The 20,823-nt window shown below is 39.4% G+C and overlaps 1 protein-coding gene across 2 annotated transcripts in view; it reads left to right on the top strand.

Annotated features, from left to right (window-relative positions):
* The window catches only part of STX18 (syntaxin 18), a 110,131-nt gene that overhangs the window by 73,823 nt on the left and 15,485 nt on the right, over positions 1–20,823 (top strand). For both annotated transcript variants that reach the window (XM_065405118.1, XM_065405117.1), the window contains exons 3-7: positions 4,855–4,970; positions 7,930–8,007; positions 8,186–8,252; positions 13,330–13,445; positions 20,057–20,145. In XM_065405118.1, coding sequence (XP_065261190.1) covers positions 4,855–4,970; positions 7,930–8,007; positions 8,186–8,252; positions 13,330–13,445; positions 20,057–20,145 — 466 coding nt within the window. The remainder of the gene's footprint in view (positions 1–4,854; positions 4,971–7,929; positions 8,008–8,185; positions 8,253–13,329; positions 13,446–20,056; positions 20,146–20,823) is intronic.

Here is a 20,823-nt window from a genome sequence, read left to right as displayed (position 1 = left end):
TGTGACCATCATCTAATCCAGGGGTCGGCAACCTGCGACATGCGGGCTGATTTTTAGTGGCACGCTGCTGCCAGCCGGGGTCCCAGCTCAGCTGCTGCTGGCCTGGATGGACGGAACCCGGCCAGCAGCGGGCTGAGCGGGGCCGGCAGACGGGACCCTGGCTGACAGGGGCCGGTGGTCGGAACCCCAGACCGGCAGCGGGATGAGCCGCTCAGCCCGCTGCCAGTCTGGGGTCCCAGCCACCGGTCCCTTGCCTGCCGGGGTCCCGGCTGCCGGCCCCGCTCAGCCCACTGCTGGCCTGGATGGACGGATCCCGGCCGGCAGCGGGCTGAGCGGGGCCGGGACCTTGGCTGGCAGGGGCCAGCGGACGGAACCCCAGACCGGTAGCGGGATGAGCGGCTCAGTCTGCTGCCCATCTGGGGTTCTGTCTGCTGCCCACGCTGCTGGTCTGGCACGCGAAACCTCAAATTAATGAAGACGTGGCACACCACTTCTCAAAGGTTGCCGACCCCTGATCTAGACCACCTTCAATGCTCTGGGGTTATTATTCAGTCCAGACAAATCAATTCTGAAACCTGTGCAAAGAATAGAATTTCTGCTTCACACAAGGTTCCAGTTGTTCCAAGGCTTGGTCATGGAACTAAAACCACATCCTATTACCACAACGCACACTTGCCTCAAACTCCTGGGGCACATGGCAACATGTTCCTATGTAATACAGCATGCCAGTCTAGACCTCAGGAGGCTTCCGCAATGGCTAGCATCAGTGTATCCTCCCAGTTGACATTGTCTACAGAGTAGATCACATACCAAAGATAACTTTGTCCTCTCTGGACTGGTGGACAGGCCCTTGGAAAGTTTGTTTGGGAATTCCCTTCGTTTTCCTGTAACCAGTGCTTACATTGATCACAGATGCCCCATTCCTGGGTTGGGTGGCACACATGGGAACCCTGCAAACTCAAGGGTTGCGGTTTTTGCAGGAGAACTCACATAAACATCAGGAAGGTACATGCTGTTAGTCTAGGCTGTTCAGCCTTCTGTCCACATCTTGTGGGGAAAAATCTCCTAGTGTTAATAGACAACACAGCAATTACATTCTGTGTAAACAGACAGGGAGGGGCACATTAGTTGCAACTGTGCCAGGAGGGAATTCTGCTGTGGGAGTTTTGCATCATCAACTCCATTCATCTCAAAGCTGCTTACCCTCCCGGAAAGCAGAACACATTGGCAGGTCCTCTGAGCAGGTCTTTCTCCACTCACCATGAATAATCACTACATCTGGATGTACCAAGTCCCTCTTCCAGCTGTGGGGGACTCCCCAAGCGGACTTGTTTTGCAATGAAGGCCAATAGAAACTGCCATCAGTTCCGCTCCCTGGAGGAGGGTTGGGGGCATCACAGTGCGGGTTCATTGGTGGATGCTTTCTTGCTACCAGGGAAGAACTCTGTGCTCTATGCCTGTCCTCTGATACCATTACTTCCCAGAGTCTTGTTCAAAACCAAACAGGACGATGCTTACCTCATACTAAGAGCACCAGTGTTTCCTTTACAACATTGGTTCTCAACCCTACTAGCGTTGTCGGTGAGACCTCCTCTGCCTTTTCCGTTGGATCCAGACGTGATTTTTCAGGACCACGGCCATCTGCTCCACTGCAATCTGCAAGCATGACAGCCTGGATGCTTCTTGGCTAACACCATTAGAAAGGGCTTGATCAGAAGACGTTCAGGAAATACTTCTGAATAGTAGAAAGGCTTCAACTAGGTGTACTTACCTGCCCAAATGGAAATGTTTTTCTATCTGGTCTCAACAGAAACGTGTCTCTCTAGTGCAAGCTTCCATCAACCACATTTAGGGCTATCAGTTACACCTAAAACATCAAGGTCTGACAGTTCTGCTACAGTACCTTTAGCAGCAATTTCAGCTTTCCACCCTTCAGTGAGTAATAGATTGCTTTTTTTGCAATCCCAATATCAGATTTCTAAAAGGGTTAGACAGTTATACCCACAGGTACCAGAACCTGTTCCTCCAGGGGATCTCAACCTGGTGCTAGCAAAATTAATGGGCTCACCCTTTGAACCTCTCGTGTCTTGCTCCCTACTCCACCTTTCTGACAGTGGCATTTGTGGTTGTGGTAACCTCAGCAGGTTGAGAGCCTTAGTCTCAGAGCTTCCTGATACAGTTTTTTATAAGGATAAAGTTTACCTCCACCCCACCCAAAATTCTTGACAAAAGTAGTTTCCAATTTCCACATTAACCAGGCAAATTATTTGCCAATTTTCTTCCCAAAGCCTCACATGCATAGAGATGAGGATAAACTTCATTCATTGGATGTTAAAAGAGCTTTAGCCTTCTACTTGGACCACACTGATATTGGCATCCTTTCATCTGTGAGAGACTGGGGGAATTGCAGCCTATGATGTAGATGGTTTGCAATGTCTCATGTGACTGAATAGTCCAATCCGAGATTTGCATGTTTTTTGGCAGTTGTTGAAATGTGTGTGTCTTGGTTGGGAGCTGCTTGCTTCCTGTGGGCTCTTTTCTCTTCAAGCTGTAGGAGCCAGCTCCTGTCATGGATTTTGATGCCCTGATGGAAACGATGGCGCCACTTGTTACGATCACTTGCCAAGATTTCCCATTGTTCAGGATCAATTCAAAATTCCTTCATATCTCGCTTGCATATGTCTTTATAGCGACGCCTGTAGTTCTTGTTTCCTCTGATAGCTCCCCGTATAGCATGTCCTTGTGTATGTGTCTGTCTTCCAACTACTCATATGGGCTGGGTGTACCACACTAGGTCCTTTGGATCCTCAATGTAGTTATTTGTCATGATTGCAGACAGGATGAAAGGCCAACTGGCTTCTCCTCAGAGGATTTCTTCCTGCACATTTGTGCTACCAGTTAACTAATATCATGTCACTTCCTAGAGCCTTTGCCAATTCGACAAGAGCTTCAGTAGCTTTCCTTGTGCAAGTACCTATCTGAGATATTTGCAAAGCAACAACGTGGTCATCAGTTCACACTTTTGCTACTCATTATGCCATTTCTAGCCAGTCTAGGAATGGAGCCAATTTCGGACGGGTTGTTCTACAATCACTGTTCAGGGAGACTCCGAGCCCTCCTTCATGTTAATCTGTTTGTGAGTCCCCTACAGTGAAATGAACACTCAAAGAAGAAAAAATGTTTACCTACTATGACATTCCGGGGTACAATCCAGCCAGTGAGGGGTTGTGTCGCCACCTGCCCTGCAGCCTGGGGTACCTCACAATGCTTTGCAGCTGTAGCTCCCAACTTGAGCCCCTCATAAACAGCTGAACAGAATGTAGGTAACTCCCTGAGTGTCTGTGTATAGCTGCAGCCTGCCAGCACACTCCAGTCACACTCTGGCATCCACCAGCCTTAGTTACTACTTGGAGGGTGACCCCAACACACTCCCAGTGCTGAATTTTCCTTCAAAATGTGGGTTCTGCAATGTCCAGCCCTTTCCTGGAAAGTTCAGATATTTTAGGTTTGTTGCCCCTGTAAGGGAACAATGTCCAACAGTTTGCTACTGGGGTCACCCAAACAATTCAGTTTGAATGCAACACTAGATTTGTTTGATTCAAGAAGAAAACAAGTTTCTTTAACCACTAAGAGATTTTAAGTGAGTACAACCATAAGGCATTAAAGTCAGAAATAGTTACGTGAGAAACAGAGACAATGCCTTCTTGTGCGAAAACAACAAATTAGACTTGGTTCAAGATAAGATCCTTACCACATGCTTCCAACAACACGGCTGTCCAAATTTCAGGTCAGGTTCTCTCCAAAAGTCAAATGGCTGCTTCCTTTAGTTGTCTTAGGTAAAAGAGAGAGAGAGAGATGGATAGGAAGAGATACCGTGAGGTGATTTTGCCCCTCACTTTATAGTCCAGTCCCCCTTTGAAATGCATTTCCTTGAGGGTTACCCCAAAATAAAGTTAATTCCTGCTGTGAGGACAGAGACAAGAAGTCTTGTGTTAAAAGAGGTTCCATGCTGTTTGCTAAAATACAGATCTGTTTGTTCCTGCCCCCGTCCCTTGCCAAAGAATGGCCATATGACAGGTGATTGCCCATCAGCTTTGATGACAACTGGCTAGAGGTGTCAGCTTTGAGAAACTGGTTTACCCACTCTCCAAACTTGCTTGGTAAACACCTTGAGTCATAATTTCAGCTTATGTTCATAACTTTACCTATAATGTTGTTGCACACATTTCACCATGATCTTACTGACCAGTGAGTTGTTAGTTTTCAAATGCTACCTCACAAGGCACATTTTGTACAAAGATTATTACTATAGTGGTGAATATAGGGGTGCATTCGGTCACACCTACCTTTCTGTAAGTGGTGTTGTTCGAAATGTGTTGCACATGTCCATTCCATGACCCACTTTCCTTCTCCTCTCTATTGGAGTCTATCCAGTAAGAAGGAACTGAGGGGAGTCAGGGTGGCTCTGTCCTCTTATACGTGCATACAATGGCATGTGATGGCCGAGGGTGCTCAAGCTGCCCCGATAGGTACTGAAGAGGGGGGAAAGTTCTCTGACAACTGTGCATGAGGCATGCACACACCCACAGTGGAATGGACATATGCAACACATCTTGAAGAACAATAGTCACAGAAAGATAGGTGACCGTTTTTTAGTGATATTTCTCAATGTGCTGGGTATTGTACTTTGAGAGTGGCCCGTTGCACCTTCTTGGTCTTTATGAAAATCAGGCTGTATAACAAAAAAACCCCCAAATATCTATATGAAGAGAAGTGCGGAAAGGAAGGTCAAAATATACATTTATAAATTATACACAATTTTAAAAAATGATAGTATTTGGTTTTTTTCCCTAGCCATCTTATGTCGGAATACATTAGGATGACAGACACAGAACGTGATCAGATTGATCAAGATGCTCAGATATTTATGAGGACATGTGCTGATGCCATTCAACAGCTGAGAACGGAAGGTAAATTAGTATAATAGTAAATGGATTATGTTAATTATTGAAGAGTTCATGATAAATGCTGATATGACTGTGAAGGTTGAACAGTGTTCTGAACAACCTTTTAAAAGAAAGATACATAGGGTTTAATTTTCCATTCACTTAAACCCATGTAACTCCTGACTTCAGTGGAATTATTCTTGATGTACATTTGTATGAGTAAAAGGAAAGTCCAGCACATAGAATTTAACCTAGCCACCCCAGTCCATTAATTAGCATCTGATTAAAAGAAAAAAAATCTAAGTCTTTCTAAACATTTACCGTGTAAGTAATACTTTTTTCAAAATGGCATACAGGCCTGACCCAAAATCCATTAAAGTCAATGGGCGACTTTCCCAGAAAGCTGTACTAACAAAAGTCAACAGCTTAAGTGACCAATACACACAGAGTATAGAAATGTAAATATTTCTAATCAGACTGCGTAGTTACTAAAACTTCATCATTACTTTCCCCACCGTTTCTAAGCATATCCTTTTTAAATCAGACCTAGCTTTTGTGTTAAAAGGTGATATCCTAGCCCTACTGAAGTCAGTGGGTCCAAGATTTCACACCAAGTGAAGGTTGTTGGGTATTATTTGTTTTTATTGAATCTGGGAACAATACAGAAACTAAATTTTGCACAAAGTGCTTATAATGTGTGTCTTTTATGTCTAGAAATATAAAAAATATTGTATCTTGAAGTGAAATTACTTTTCATTTTCAAACTGACGAGCATCATTCTGGGATATGGAACTAGTTATTTGTTACATTCGTTCTGATAAATAATGATAAAATTGAAGATTTCAATGAAATATGGACAAAAATCAGAATTGATCAATTGTCCTTGCTAAATTTGAAGCCTTTCTTCTAGAGGAAATTCTAACAAAAAAATGAAACCCTTCAGTGATGCAGAGTATTCCAATATTAAAAGATTTTACATTTTCTGTTACTTCATAAACAGAGGGCTTGTCTACACAAACACTTCTTTCCTGGCAAATTGGGGTGTAAATCAACCCCGCACTAGACTGCTACACACTTATTGTCCATGTGGACCCTGCTGCCGTGCACTAACAGTTCCATAGTGTGCTTAGATCAGTGGTGGGCAAGCTGCGGGCCACATGCGGCCCATCAGGGTAATCTGATTGCAGGCCGCGAGACGTTTTGCTGACGTGGCACCGCCACTGGGAGCTGCGGCGGGCTGTGCCTGCGGATGGTCAACGTCAGCAAAATGTCTCGCGGCCTGCAATCAGATTACCCTGATGATCTGCATGCGGGCCGCAGGTTACCCACCACTGGCTTGGATCTACTCCTGGTTTAAAGCGGGTAGATCAAAGTGCACTAGGGAACTGTTCACACCCCCGCTTGCCACAAACTAAACATTCATATAGACAAGCCAAGAAGAATTAGTTGTATACAACTAAGTGATAATGGTTTCATTATGCAAAGTTATCGTGATAGCACTCTTGGAATATTGTGGCCACTGCTGGATACTGAGTTTGTGAAGGAATATGGCCAATCTTGATAATTTGAGGAAGAATCTTCTGATATCCAGATGAAAGCCTTGCAGGGTATATTTTATGAGGGTTCAAGACCTGAGTGTTTTTTTGCCTTTTTAAAATGGATTTGACTGCATGCACCAGTGTCATGTCAGTACGTGGCATGTCCAAGGTCATGGTCAATCATGACAGGTCAAGCTACAAGAAGAGGACAAAATTGATTGAACTGGTAAACGATAATTTATAACTAGGGTTTCTATTTTGGGGGTTTTATTAATTTTATTTGGGGGGGATTATTTTTAGCAATTTTCGAGTTTTATGTAGATGTCCAAAAATTGAGGGGAGGGGAGGTCGGGGCTCTCTTTGTATACATTCTTTGTATATTTTACTCATAAAAACTGTAATGAGTAATCTGTTTGTAATATTTCATATGCTCTTTAACATAGTACTGTTTCAAACAGCACTACATTAAAGCACACTGGGGTACTTTTAGTGCGCACCAGCAGGATCTGAATGGACCAGTTAATGTGCAACACTTCAGTGCACTTTAGAAATCACACTTCTATAGTCTATATTACTGCTCTGTATAGACAAGCCCTTAGAAACAAGTATCTATTTCTTGTCTTTATTATATAAACTCCAATTTCATTTTTTTATCTGAGGGGTTTTATCTGTGTTTATTGGTTAAAAATCTTACAGTTAGAAGCCCTATTTATAACTAATGCCAATGGGAGCATTCCAAAGAGGACCATCAGCACAGGGAGTAGACTATTAAGAGAAGAGACTGGAATACATGGTAAAGATAAATTCAAGGAATGGGTGGGCATACTGTGTCAGGGTTGGATAACCCTAGGTTTACTTGCTAAAAAGCCGGTCTTTCCTAATATGTGATAAAGATTGTGAGATAAGTGTACTAAAGGTTTGCATCAAATTTAAGCTTCCATAGATAGATAGATACACCTCTGTAGCACTAATCAGAAATGTATATCTGTAATGTTGTCATGGGAGCTATATGTTATTAAAATAAAAAACATAAATATTTAAGGGCCAAATTGGTGTTTGGCACTGGGCAAGACACAAATATCAGGACAATCTCTGTCCTGGAGAGTTTACAGTCTAGAACACTAGGCAAGTTGAGTCTTTAGATTTGTCTCTTTAAGCTTGGCTTGAGCAAAAGTCTATTTTTAATACAAATGTAATTGACACATAAGTAGGGCACCCAAAGAGAATATCTACAAGCAATGATAAAAGGTAAACTACATGATACTATTTTTTATTTTCTTTAAATGCTATTGTGAAAATATACATTTAATTTCTTAAAATATACTAATAGACTTTTGTAAATATAAAGTTGTATATAGAGTATAATCTGTGGAAAACTGAAGAGGTGGGCTTTCATATTCTTCAATACCAAGTGTAAAATATTATCTTGAAATTTTTCATTTCAGCACACAAGAATGTCCAATCCCCACAAGTGAGGGAGCACAGAGCAGCCGTCTTGGACTTCACTGAAGATTATTTAAAAAGTACCTTGTACATTTTTTTCTACAAATGTATAACAGTTCAAAGTGAATGATTATTTGATTGTACAATATTGTCAACCTCTTTATTTTCATATTTTTAAGATCATACTGATAATTTCTGAGAGAAAATCTTGATAATCTAACTACATTTTTTTCTGCTCTTCTTGACATTTTTGAACAGGAGTGTGTAAGCTGTACTCTGAACAAAGAGCCGTCCGAGTCAAACGAATGGTAGATAAGAAAAGATTGTGAGTACTGTTACTTTAAATTGCCTGATTCCCTATGTAACTCTTTAACTGAATAAATGTGAACCTAGTGCATGGGACTAGCAATTCTCAATTGATGCACGTATTCATTAGAAGCAGCAATATGTGCATCTTTCATTGTGAACTGCTGCATATTAGTACTTTTTATGCCTGTATCACACCGTGAAGGCTATAAAATGCTGAATGCTAAAATATATAACCATTTGTTCCAGCTTTCAGATATGTATATGAATAAACACTGCTAAGAGGGATAAAAGAATGCTTGACTTGGCATTTTTTGTGATGAGGACTAACTAGAAACTGGATTGAAACCACAAACTCATAGCTCATCAAACAGCTATTGGAAGAGAACAGCTTCTTCCTGCCACTAGCATGAGTTAGATTCGAACTAGTCACCTAGAGGTGAAAAGCCTTAGTACTGTTTTACTACTCCCCTGGAACATCCAGTTATCCAAATGAATATTTTTTTTCAAGGAAGGCTTCTGTGAAAGAATATGCACATTGTTGCTTTTTTCCAACCAAGGGTTACAAACACAGCTGCCTGCAAGTTTTTTCTTTTTGGTTTGTTCATTTTCATGTGGGGAGACTGTGTGAGGAAGTTAACAATTTAAAGTTTGTCACTTTAAACCAAAGTCTCTAAAGTTGTAATACTGCCAACCTTTTCTCAGTCTTCATAATGCAAATTTTAACTCTGATTTCCCTTAGGCAGGTTTTCATGTGGAAATAGCAAATTGCACAACGTATGTGCCAGTAGTTAAAGTCTCGAACATTTTTCAAAGAACTCGTACTCCTTTATCTGGTTAGAGTGTGAACATGTCAGATATTATTTAAATTAAAACTAGTGGGGTGGTCTTTAAATATCCTCTGGGATGTATATTCCACCCAGAATCATACAACATCTGTAATTAAAGGTGATGGGATTCACTCGAGGCTTTTCCCCTTAGAAATAAATTGCTGTAAGATCTATTTTGTTTTTCTTTTGTGGAGAGGTTCAAACCAACTGTATGAGAAAGTCAGGATAACTCCTTAAAATTTTTTGTAACCCATTGAGAGGCAGTTTCTCATGATGACACAATGGATAAAAAGTAACCCAGCAATAAAGTCTTGCACATTAGGCATAAAATCTTGTCAGATTCAGTATTCTTCATATTGAATTTTGAAGAAAAAAGCAGTTTGATTCCGGCAGTCATCTAATTAAGCTAATAAATGTTCCCTGCTATTCTGCTCACCATGCTGTTGTGCTATCACCTCCATGTGAAACCCATTTTCAAGATGCCTCAGTGAACTAAATGGAGAAAACAAATCAATTTTATGTGCACTAACAATGGAGCAAAAGAGAGAAACTAGAAGTTAGAACTTCTCTCAAGGCTAAGCAACAGTATAATGCTTAAATAAAATCTTGAGCAGAAGACCAAAGGATGTTGTTTTGCCACTTTTACCCAGTGTAAGAACCAGAAAACAGATGTTAGCCAGGTGGAGGCTGTATGCATTGCAGATGTGATATAATAGCTAAATTGCTATTTAAATTAAAATTCAATTTAAATAAAGCACAGGGCATAAACCAATCTTTCTGAGGACTTAAAGAAAAATTGCTTTTTTTCATATGCCTTCAACTAGTTGATCTGTAATTTCCCTAAGGATTTCAGTAGACACTTTATGTGATAATAAGAATTTGTTTTATTATTTAAACTAGGTTTTGTTAAAGTCTGCTGCATTGCAGGCTTTTTATTCATTTTTTAATTGAAAACGGGTATATTAGCATACTCTGGAAGTTAAGGATTACAAAAAATAAAGGGATATATTTATTTAAAAGTCAATTAATCCTTCATCAGATCTTCTTTACTGCAGTTTAGCAGGCATTAAATATATGCTTGTTAACAGGAGCCTTTTTTAGTATTGTATAAGTAAATCTTGTTTCTCTTTATTTAGATGAGCATGTTAAATCTTAAACAAACTATCTGGGTGTTTTAATTTCCTGACATAATATAATTTGGCTTTGTGTATTCAAAAGTTCTGCCAATTAGATTTGACTAATTTCCCAAAATGAAATGTTAAGAGAAGTAGGCTGTTTCCCTTCTCTTTTATGTTGCTAGGTTACTGACCTAGTGGATAGTGAGGAAGCAGTAGATGAAATGTATCTTGATTTTAATAAGACTTTTGACACAGTCCCTTATGATATTTTCATAAGCAAACTAGGAAAATGCAGTCTAGATTAAATTACTATAAAGTGGGTGCATAACTGGTTAAAAGACCATACTCGAACAGTAGTTATCAATGGTTTGCTATCAAACAGAGAATGTATCTAGTGGGATCCTGCAGGGATCAGTCTTGGGACTAGTACTAGTCAGTATTTGCATTAATGACTGGATAATGGGGTGGAGAGTATGCTTATAAAATTTGCAGATGACACCAAACTGAAAGGGGTTCCAAGCACTTTGGAGGACAGGATTAGAATTCAAAATGACCTTTAGTTTGAGAAAAGAAGGCCATGGGGGGCCTGATAATAGTCTTCAAATATAATAAAGGCTGTTAAATGAGGACTGTAAGTAATTGTTATTCATGTCCACTGAAGATAGGACAAGAAGTAATGGGCTTAATCTGCAGCAAAGGGGATGTAGGTTAGATATGAGGGTAGTTAAGATCTGAAACGGGCTTCTAAGGAAGAAGAACGAGGAGTACTTGTGGCACCTTAGAGACTAACACATTTATTTGGGCATAAGCTTTCATGGGCTAAAACCCACTTCCGATGAAGTGGGTTTTAGCCCATGAAAGCTTATGCCCAAATAAATGTGTTAGTCTCTTAGGCCTGGTCTACACTGGGTGGGGGGATCGATCTAAGATACGCAACTTCAGCTACGAGAATAGCGTAGCTGAAGTCGACGTATCTTAGATCAACTTAGAATCACTTACTTCACGTCCTCGCGGCGCGGGATCGATGGCCGCCACTCCCCTGTCGACTCCGCTTCCGCCTCTTGCCATGGTGGAGTTCCGGAGTCGATGGCAGAGCGATCGGGGATCGATTTATCGTGTCTACATTAGACGCAGTAAATCGATCCCTGATAGATTGATCACTACCCACCGATCTGGCGGGTAGTATAACTGTACCCTAAGGTGCCACAAATACTCCTGTTCTTTTTGCTGATACAGACTAACACGGCTACCACTCTGAAGCTTCTAAGGGAGGTTGCAGAATCCCCAGCATTACAGGTTTTTAAGAAGAGGTTGGACAAGCACCTGTCAGGGATGGTCTAGGTTTACTTGGTCCTGCCTCAGCAAAAAGGGCTGGACAGACCTCTCAAGGTCCCTTCCAGCCCTACATTTCTATGATTTTATGAAATGTGCCTAATTAGTTAAAAATAGTTATATTCATTGATATTTAAAATTATATTTTATCTCAGATTATAAACTGTTCATAGGTACAGACTACAAACTCTGGCAGTGGATACAGCTTTTAAAGTTAGTTTTCATTTATATGGGGAATCAGTATTTTATTGGTTTTCTGAACAATTGTTATTGTCCTTTTCAGCAAGTCATAGATTTCTGTCTATAGTACAGATGCAGGAGGCTTTTCTTTACTGTACGTGCTTCCCCCAAGACCCAGTTCTTGTAGTTAATTTTTTGGACCAAACGGAGTTCCTGTTACCTCTCTTTTGTCTTGTTTTAAATATAGTGAGACTGACCAGATTAGACTTTTTATCCCACTTTCTCCATTTTTTATTAATATCCTAACTAGGTACATACAAAAGGAATTATACACAAGTATTTAGACACAGTAAAATGTGTGGAAGCTAGTGCAATACCTAGTGCACTGTGTGGGCAGGTGTTACTGCCTGATAGTTTTTATCAGTCATTTGCATTCTTGGGTAGCAAATTTTCACCAATACTGGAAAAAATGTAAAGAAGTCAGATGTGCTATTTAGTTGCTCCATATAACAGCATAGTAGTTTAGCTGCAGTCCTCCATTCCCTTGCTGTTAGAGTTCATAGCTGAGAAAGGCAAACCACTGAAGTTTACTGCTCATTTTCAATCCCACTATTATTCTATTTTTGTATTTTTTTAGGAGAAATATGTATGACAGATATTTAGTAAGAGATCACTGAATAAACAACTGATATTTTAATTGGGCTTTTAATAATAATAATAATAATAGATAGGGATTAATTAATTTATTTATGTAGCTCTTTTCATCAATAAATCTCAAAGCATTTTACAAATGAGGTCAGCATCATTATCCCCATTTTACAGATGAAGAAACCGAGGCACAGAGAGATGAAGTGACTTGCCTAAGTGAGGCAGGCCAGTGGCTGAGCTGAGGATGGAATTCATGTTTCCTAAGTCCCAGCCCAATGCTCTTTTCATACCACACTTATTAACATTACAGACAGTTGCAGGGAGTTACTTTACAATAAATCTGTACATCATATACAAACTTTCTTGATTTGCTTCTAAGTATCTGCTATGCTCTTCGGCAAACAGTATATGTGAGATTCATTTTCCTTTACTGGCTGCACTACTGGAGTACTTTGGCTTGCTGAGTAAAGATAATTATATTTGAAACCAGATGCTCAGAGTTTATATTTTGTTACCTTTGCTTGATGATATTTTGACAATATATACAGTAAGAATTCAAAAATTACTTGAAAACTAATGTTGAATTGGCCATTGGCCAAACAGAAAGTATGTTTGGTATTAGAGGACTGTTTAAACAAATTAGCTTAGAATTGACATTTTAATATGCTACGTTTATCAAATGAAGTTCATTGAAATCTTTAATAAGGCTGCAATAAATGGATACAATATTTTGCTTACCCTGAGCAAATAATTATTTTTTTCTGGAGTGAGTAAAATGTCCTTCATTTTCTTTATTATTCTCAAACATCATGGTAAAGGATGGTAAGTAGATTTTGTGTCTTGGCTGGTAAATTTTCATAAGAGTTTTGTAAGGCTGACTTTACTGTGTGCTGTATTTCCAAGTAATCTTTGATCAACTCCTTATTCTCATTTTAGGGAGAATCAGCTGTATAAACTTAGTTAAATTATGGGCTCTTGTGCTTTGTAGGTCCAGGCTTGAACCTGAACAGAGCAATAAAGCTCAAGCACCCTCTTTCCCGGAAAAAATTGTACAGAATTCTTCAGAAGAATCTAATGAAAAACTTGCTTATGAGGAAAACAAAGGTAAGAATCCAATCCTATTCATTTTTACTTTTGTGGCAGGCACTCTTCATCCAACTGGATACCTTCCTCAGATCACAGAGCAATTGTAAGGCTTCCTCTTGTCACTTGTACCTCCTCTTCTTTCTGTCTCCCTTCCTATGGTAACCAGGCTGTCGCAAAGCATATTCTGAGAGTGAGGCAGCAAAGTCTTAAACTTTGTGGCATGTTTCAGAAGCATTCTTCAGCCAACAGCAAAAACTTTTTTTGAAGCAATTTTTTCCATGCAGAGCTGCCAGCAGAGATCACTGTGAACTTTCCCACAAGCCTTTATTCCCTGGTTGTTTCTAATTTCCTGATTTTTTTTTTTTTTTCAATATTTAGGATATGACAGCTCAACCCATATTAAACCAACTCTGTGAATATCTTGGTTCTCACTTTTTTAGTACTCCTCTAAATGCATTTGCCCTGAGGTCCTGTAAGATTTTGTAGAATTTCCTTAACTGATAAAAGGGCAGGCGGTCTGAAAATTAGCCTCCTATATTCTTAAAAGAACATCTGCTCTTTTTAAGCCTGAATCTAGCATCTACAACAAGATTTGGAATGTTAAGAAAAAGTGTATGTGAGTTGAGGGAGAGGAGGCAGATGGGATGGCGAATATCTTGTTCATGCAAGAATGCTTTTTCTCCACAATCCTGATTTTTTGCTGCTGAAGGGATTGTGTCCTGTCCATCAGTAGGTGAGCATTGTCTGATAGTGAGGTTGTGATACTTGGGATAAGTATTCAATTCAGCCAGTTCCCTTTAGGCTAGAGCCTGAGGATAGTGTTAGAAATTCTCTAAAGGTGTCTGCCTGAGCCTGAGGTCTGTCTCACTTTTCTCCTCTATCTGTCTTCTCAGAGTATGTCGAAACTGCAAACCATCCCCCCTTCCAAAAAAGTGTTCTTAACTCAGGTTACCTAAAGTAAAAGTTAAAAGCTGAATTGCTGTGTCTTTGCTGCTATTTTAACCTGCGCTGGCTAATGTGGGTTAGCTAATGCAAGTTAAGAGCACTCCTTGTTTGGCAATGTAAGCATATTCCAAGTCTGCATTAGGGCAGGTAAACTGGCAGAACTTTTTTGCAGGAAGCCTTTCTGTGCAATAACAGCAACCTCAAGGATAGTTTCAGAGTTTATCCCCAAAGGGACCTCTATTTTCTGAATGCTGTTATAGAAACAAATGCTTTCTCCAGTATTAGTTCTGCTATTCGATTTGATAGAGGAGCCTGGGGTACTGTATGAATATGATCCATAGCACTGAAATTCTGTTTAGAGGGAAACAAAAACTGGGATGACTGTTACTTGAAGTTAGGGTCAGACTGCATCAGCATCTGATAGACAGAGGGGAAGATGTACATGGAAGTGGTCTATTAATCAGAAGGGTATTTCTGGTCATCAGCTATTGAGTGTTTTTCTTAAACAATTTTGGTGAAAGAGGGCAGTGATTTTACATGTCATGTGGAAGGATGATTGGGGAGAAGTGGAAACTCCATTTCTAAATGAAGGCTCTAATTTTGAATGGTCCCTCAGCACATATAAAAATTTTAATTCTCAGATGCTGTAGTTTTATCTACCTAACCAGCTACATTTCTGCAACTTTACAGTGAGCTTTTTCTTCTCAAATTGAACCTGCTATAAGACATAAAGTTGCAGGTTTTGAGTGTCTGTTTATGATGCACACTACGTTTTCATAGTAAATCTGAGCTATGCAGCATGTAGGTTATATTCATGTTTTTTCTTAGCTCATATTAGCAGCATTTTATAGCTGGGAGGCATGCCAGCAGAGAACCGGCAATGTAGTAGTATCTTCAGTGGTTTAATAATAATAATATATGGCGATATACCTATCTCATAGGACCCCAAAAGGTCATCGAGTCCAGCCCCCTGCCTCACTAGCAGGACCAAGTACAGATTTTGCCCCAGATCCCTAAGTGGCCCCCTCAAGGATTGAACTCCCAACCCTGGGTTTAGCAGGCCAATGCTCAAACCACTGAGCTATCCCTCCCCCTGTGTTCTGTGCAGTTCCATCCGCCTGGAACACCACTGCAATTTTGGACAACTCTGTGCAGCTCAATCATCCAGAGCACTGTTATAATATTCAGCTCAGAAATCTGTGCCATGCCACAAGAGGTTCTAGTCTTTGATTGCCTAGGGCCATCAGATCTGATAACAACATTACACTGCAAAGAGGTGTCACTTATTGCACCTTTCACCGCATTTGAGACTTGATTGTGATTGTGCTAGTTAGTTTCATTATTAGCCTGCCTTTAATTGTTTAGGTTTCAGAGTGGTAGCCGTATTAGTCTGTATCAGCAAAAATAACAAGGAGTCCTTGTGGCACCTTAGAGACTAACTAATTTATTTGGGCATAAGCTTTCATGGGATAAAATCCACTTCATTTAGCCCAAGAAAGCTTATGCCCAAATAAATTAGTTAGTCTCTAAGGTGCCACAAGGACTCCCCGTTGTTTTTAATTGTTTGGAAGCAAGTAGCTAAAAGTGTATTTTATTATATAAGTGAAGCTGATGCAGAGCTCTTAGAGGTGCTGATTACTCTTTGAGAAAACTGTGAGGCCTCTCTATGAAAATAGTTCTACCTGAAATATTTTATACACACATACAATACCCCCACTCACCCTGCACCCCGTGTTCTTTATTGCATGAATGAAGTTGACTTAAGAGTTTGCTGCTATTGTTTATAAAACCATCATTTTCATTATGACCTCACAGTAGTTGCTGTGAAAATTATGGTGATGCTATCAATAGGGGATTGTGAGTTTAAATCTTTTGACCTTTTGATTTCTTAAGTGTTTTCTGTAATAAAAAACAAACAAAGGAAAATAAAAAAATATAATCGAGGTTATTTCTAAATAGGATGTTTTCCATTGGGCATCAGTAGCTTGGGAAATGGTGATTGTTTGCATTTCTGAAGTGTCTGTCACCATAGCCTCTGGGCACTCTTACACAAACATCTGTGCTACAAAGATTGTTCCCTGCTGGGAGCATACCTCTCGCCCAAATCCCCACGTACTCTGTCCTTTGTTAGAACATTTGGAATCTTGGATGAATCTTTTGCCTCAGTTCATCATAGTTTAGTCCGTTCTCTGGCAGATTAGATTACGGTACTTTGTTTTGATACTGAACACCTTTTTTACATCTGAATTATAAAAAACATGCATCATTGTAGGAAACACCCATTTGGTGTTTGTTTGATAAGCCTTTAAGGATTATATATTGCCCAATTTTGATTTGCTTATTACAAACAGGACAGTTTGTTTATGGAATGAAATATAAATGATGGTTTTTGAATTAATCCTTCAGTTTAGCACATCTTTCATTTCAATGTGAAGGAAACCAGTTTGGAAATGGGTTAAAAGGAATTTGATTGTTAATTAAAACAGTCAATGCATCTTTCAGAAACAACAGTGATATGAAGTACTTCATTTCAGCAATCCTAGGAAATAGATATTTTTCTTTCTCTAGGTTTTGCTAGATGAATCATAATCATAGAGCAACATTAAGGTATACTCCAGGAAAGCCCCAAATTTGCTTTCCTGGTAACAGAAAATGTGTTGTAGTGACAGGAGCAACTCTGGGAAGATGAGAGAATGTCTCTCACCTAGTGCTTACTCTGGGTGTATTTGCTTATTAATGAACTTGTTGGATACACGTACTGTTTCTTGCCAAGTATTGGCAGTGCCTGGAAATAATTGGGTCCTTTGGGATAAAAAAGGGAATATTTATTATTATTTTATAGTCCGTTCCTTAAACTAATAATTATCCTCTTTTCTTTGAATTAAGTGAATAAGATCAGAATGACAGATGAAATCTTGAACAACTACTTCACTGAAAACTGAACAGGATATTTTCCTGCAATGACATGTATTCATTAAAATTTTGGTGTAATATCTAAACAAAATAATTTATTTCTCTATGAAATACATGTAAAGAGCTGATGATGCCCCAGGGAAAACATAACCAGAATTATTTGTAAACAGTCTTAAATTTTTTCTTATCTTTACTTGTTTTTTATTAGTTAGGGCACTTGTAAGAAACAAAAAGTCTGGTTTTCATAAGAGCTAAGCTGATCCTGCTGCTCATTCACAATCCTTTGTTTGTAACATTACAATCATTTCCACAGAAACCAGTTGTGATGTCAGAAACCAGTCCTATAATTTTTGGAGAAGGAATGAGCAGTTACACCAGAGTTTAAAAAAAAAAAAAAAAAAAAAAGATGGGTTTCATGCAGATGTTCTGGTAACAAAGAGCAAGAGGAAAATATCTCCTTACAATATCTCTCATGAAATTGTTTTTAAACAGACTGCTGTTAGAGGTTTCCCAAGAGAAGTTGGTTTCTCAGAGTGATGCATCAACATTGCTTATTTAATTGAAAACATTCAAATACAAGATTATAAACAATTACAATAAATAAAATAAAAAAGTATCTGAGCATCTAAATAAGGAAAATATTATGATTAACAGTGATTCCAAAACTTACAAAAAGGTGAAACAAAAACCTTTCTGCATCTTAGTTTTGTGACTTGAATCTGGTAACTCTAAGCAACCAAGGCATACGGTCCTTTGTGGGATGGCACAATGTCCCAGTTGGGGGGTAGTAAAGAACCTCCCAGGGATACAGTAGTAACTCTGACACTTGGGTATTGATGCTGCTTCTTACCAAAACAGACAAAATGTCAGAATCAGTTGGTTCCTATGAGAACATAACATAAGAATGGCCGTACTGGGTCAGACCAAAGGTCCATCCAGCCCAGTATCCTGTCTACTGACAGTGACCAATGCCAGGTGTCCCAGAGGGAGTGAACCTAACAGGTAATGATCAAGTGATCTCTCTCCTGCCATCCATCTTCACCCTCTGACAAACAGAGGCTAGGGACACCATTCCTTACCCATCCTGGCTAATAGCCATTAATGGACTTAACCGCCATGAATTTATCTACTTCTCTTTTAAACCCTGTTATAGTCCTAGCCTTCACAACCTCCTCAGGCAAGGAGTTCAACAGGTTGACTGTGCGCTGAGTGAAGAAGAACTTCCTTTTATTTGTTTTAAACCTGCTGCCCATTAATTTCATTTGGTGGCCCCTAGTTCTTATATTATGGGAACAAGTAAATAACTTTTCCTTATTCACTTTCTCCACACCACTCATGATTTTATATATCTCTGTCATATCCCCCCTTAGTCTCCACTTTTCCAAGCTGAAAAATCCTAGCCTCTTTTATCTCTCCTCATATGGGACCCGTTCCAAACCCCTAATCATTTTAGTTGCCCTTCTCTGAACCTTTTCTAGTGCCAGTATATCTTTTTTGAGATGAGGAGACCACATCTGTACACAGTATTCAAGATGTGGGCATACCATCGATTTATATAAGGGCAATAAGATATTCTCCATCTTATTCTCTATCCCTTTTTTAATGATTCCTAACATCCTGTTTGCTTTTTGACTGCCGCTGAACACTGCGTGGACGTCTTCAGAGAACTATCCACGATGACTCCAAGATCTCTTTCCTGATTAGTTGTAGCTAAATCAGCCCCCATCATATTGTATGTATAGTTGGGGTTATTTTTTCCAATGTGCATTACTTTACATTTATCCACATTAAATTTCATTTGCCATTTTGTTGCCCAATCACTTAGTTTTGTGAGATCTTTTTGAAGTTCTTCACAGTCTGCTTTGGTCTTAACTATCTTGAGCAGTTTATAGAGATAAAAGGAATGAAAAGAAAGTGGTATTTTTCTCCTTGTCCGGAAGTACCTTATAGTAGTTCATCTTAAACTGCAATTTCTATTGTATACTCCATTTTCAGAAGTTATATATTTAAGATGTTTTAGGTCCCAGTCTTGCAAATCAAATACAACTTCACTTATGAGAGTATTCCTATTGAAATGAATGGGGCTGCTCCAGTATGTAAAAACAAACAAACCTGGTGTTAAGTGTTTGCAGGATGGAGCCTGATCTAACTTGTTGCATGCAGGCAGACCCCTCGTGAGGAATCAGTTGCACAATTGGGGCCATAATCTGCAGAATCAACAACATAAGGAAATGAGATAAGTCTTGGGAGGTTTATGCTAATATTTTGAAATGAGGTTCTGGGTTTAATTTTGCAAAATAATGTGAGTAGCAAGGAGGTGGTTTTCTGAAATCTCAGGAAAGGTAATGGCTTTCTACAGTTGGTGTCATTTTCAAAAGTGTACATATATTTCTGTTAAAGTCCACATTGTGGGAGAAATGACTTTGTTTTGACTTTTACAGATGTCTCGTTTCCTGACAAAGGAAACGATGCTGCGAAGACTTCTGAATGGGCTTAACTTTATGCACTATGAGTATCTCCACTTGCTGCAACGTCCATACTTCAATGCAGCTACTCCCAGTGAACAAAATTAAGCGTGTGTCTAAATCTTTGCCCCCAGTCCTGCACTTGTACCTTACCTGTGTGAACTGCTGATAAATGTATAGCATGAGTCTCAATTAACTAGAAATGAAATCTAATCATTTGATAGTTGGTACTACATGAGTAAGCAGTGGTTGTAGCTTCACATTTCAGTATGCTGATATGTTTGGGATTTTTGGTTATCTTTACAGATCAGAATCTGACAGATGCCCACACTAACTTGGGGCTATGGGGGGATGGCAAAGGTGAAGATGAACTGTCACCTGAAGAAATTCAGATGGTAAATTCTGTTTTATATCTTCCCTCCCCGCACCTTTCCAGCTAATGCTATCTGTGCATATGGGGCATTAAGGAACACAATACACGCTCTCACTTGGCTCTCGACTTGCTTTTTATGCAGAGTAACTTAATAACAAATTTCAGCGTAGCAGCCGTGTTAGTCTGTATCAGCAAAAAGAACAGGAGTACTTGTGGCACCTTAGAGACTAACAAAGAACAAATGTGCCTTTTCAACTTGGATTCCTAATTCTTAGTATCAGTATTTAAAATTGCTACAAAAAAGAGAGACTGCTGTGCAGCCATGATATTAGTGAGAGAGTATTTTTTAGCAATTAAAACTGCCCATTGAAATTGAAATTGAAATTGCCCTTTTAAATTGCTACTATGGGTTGCTGTTTCAATCATCAAACAAAGGAAGTCATGGCAACATTAAGAGAAGCATAAAGAAACTTTTGGAAGATAAAGATTGCTGCTGCTATTGCTATCCCTATTTGAGTTATTCTGTTGCCAGTTACTCTTATGTAATTTCATTCTTTTTATCTGTGAATTTTTAGTGCTTATAAAAGAGTTTGAGCAGTTTTTTTAGTGTGAATAGGCAGCCTGCAAGCTTTCCTTCATAGCTGTCTGTGCAGCTCACTTCTTTGCCACCTTATGAGGCTTGTTCTCAGAGCACTGTGTT

The sequence above is a fragment of the Emys orbicularis genome, chromosome 5 (assembly GCF_028017835.1).
Source record: "Emys orbicularis isolate rEmyOrb1 chromosome 5, rEmyOrb1.hap1, whole genome shotgun sequence".
NCBI lineage: Eukaryota > Metazoa > Chordata > Testudines > Emydidae > Emys > Emys orbicularis.
This window is presented reverse-complemented; position numbering and strand designations above follow the sequence as displayed.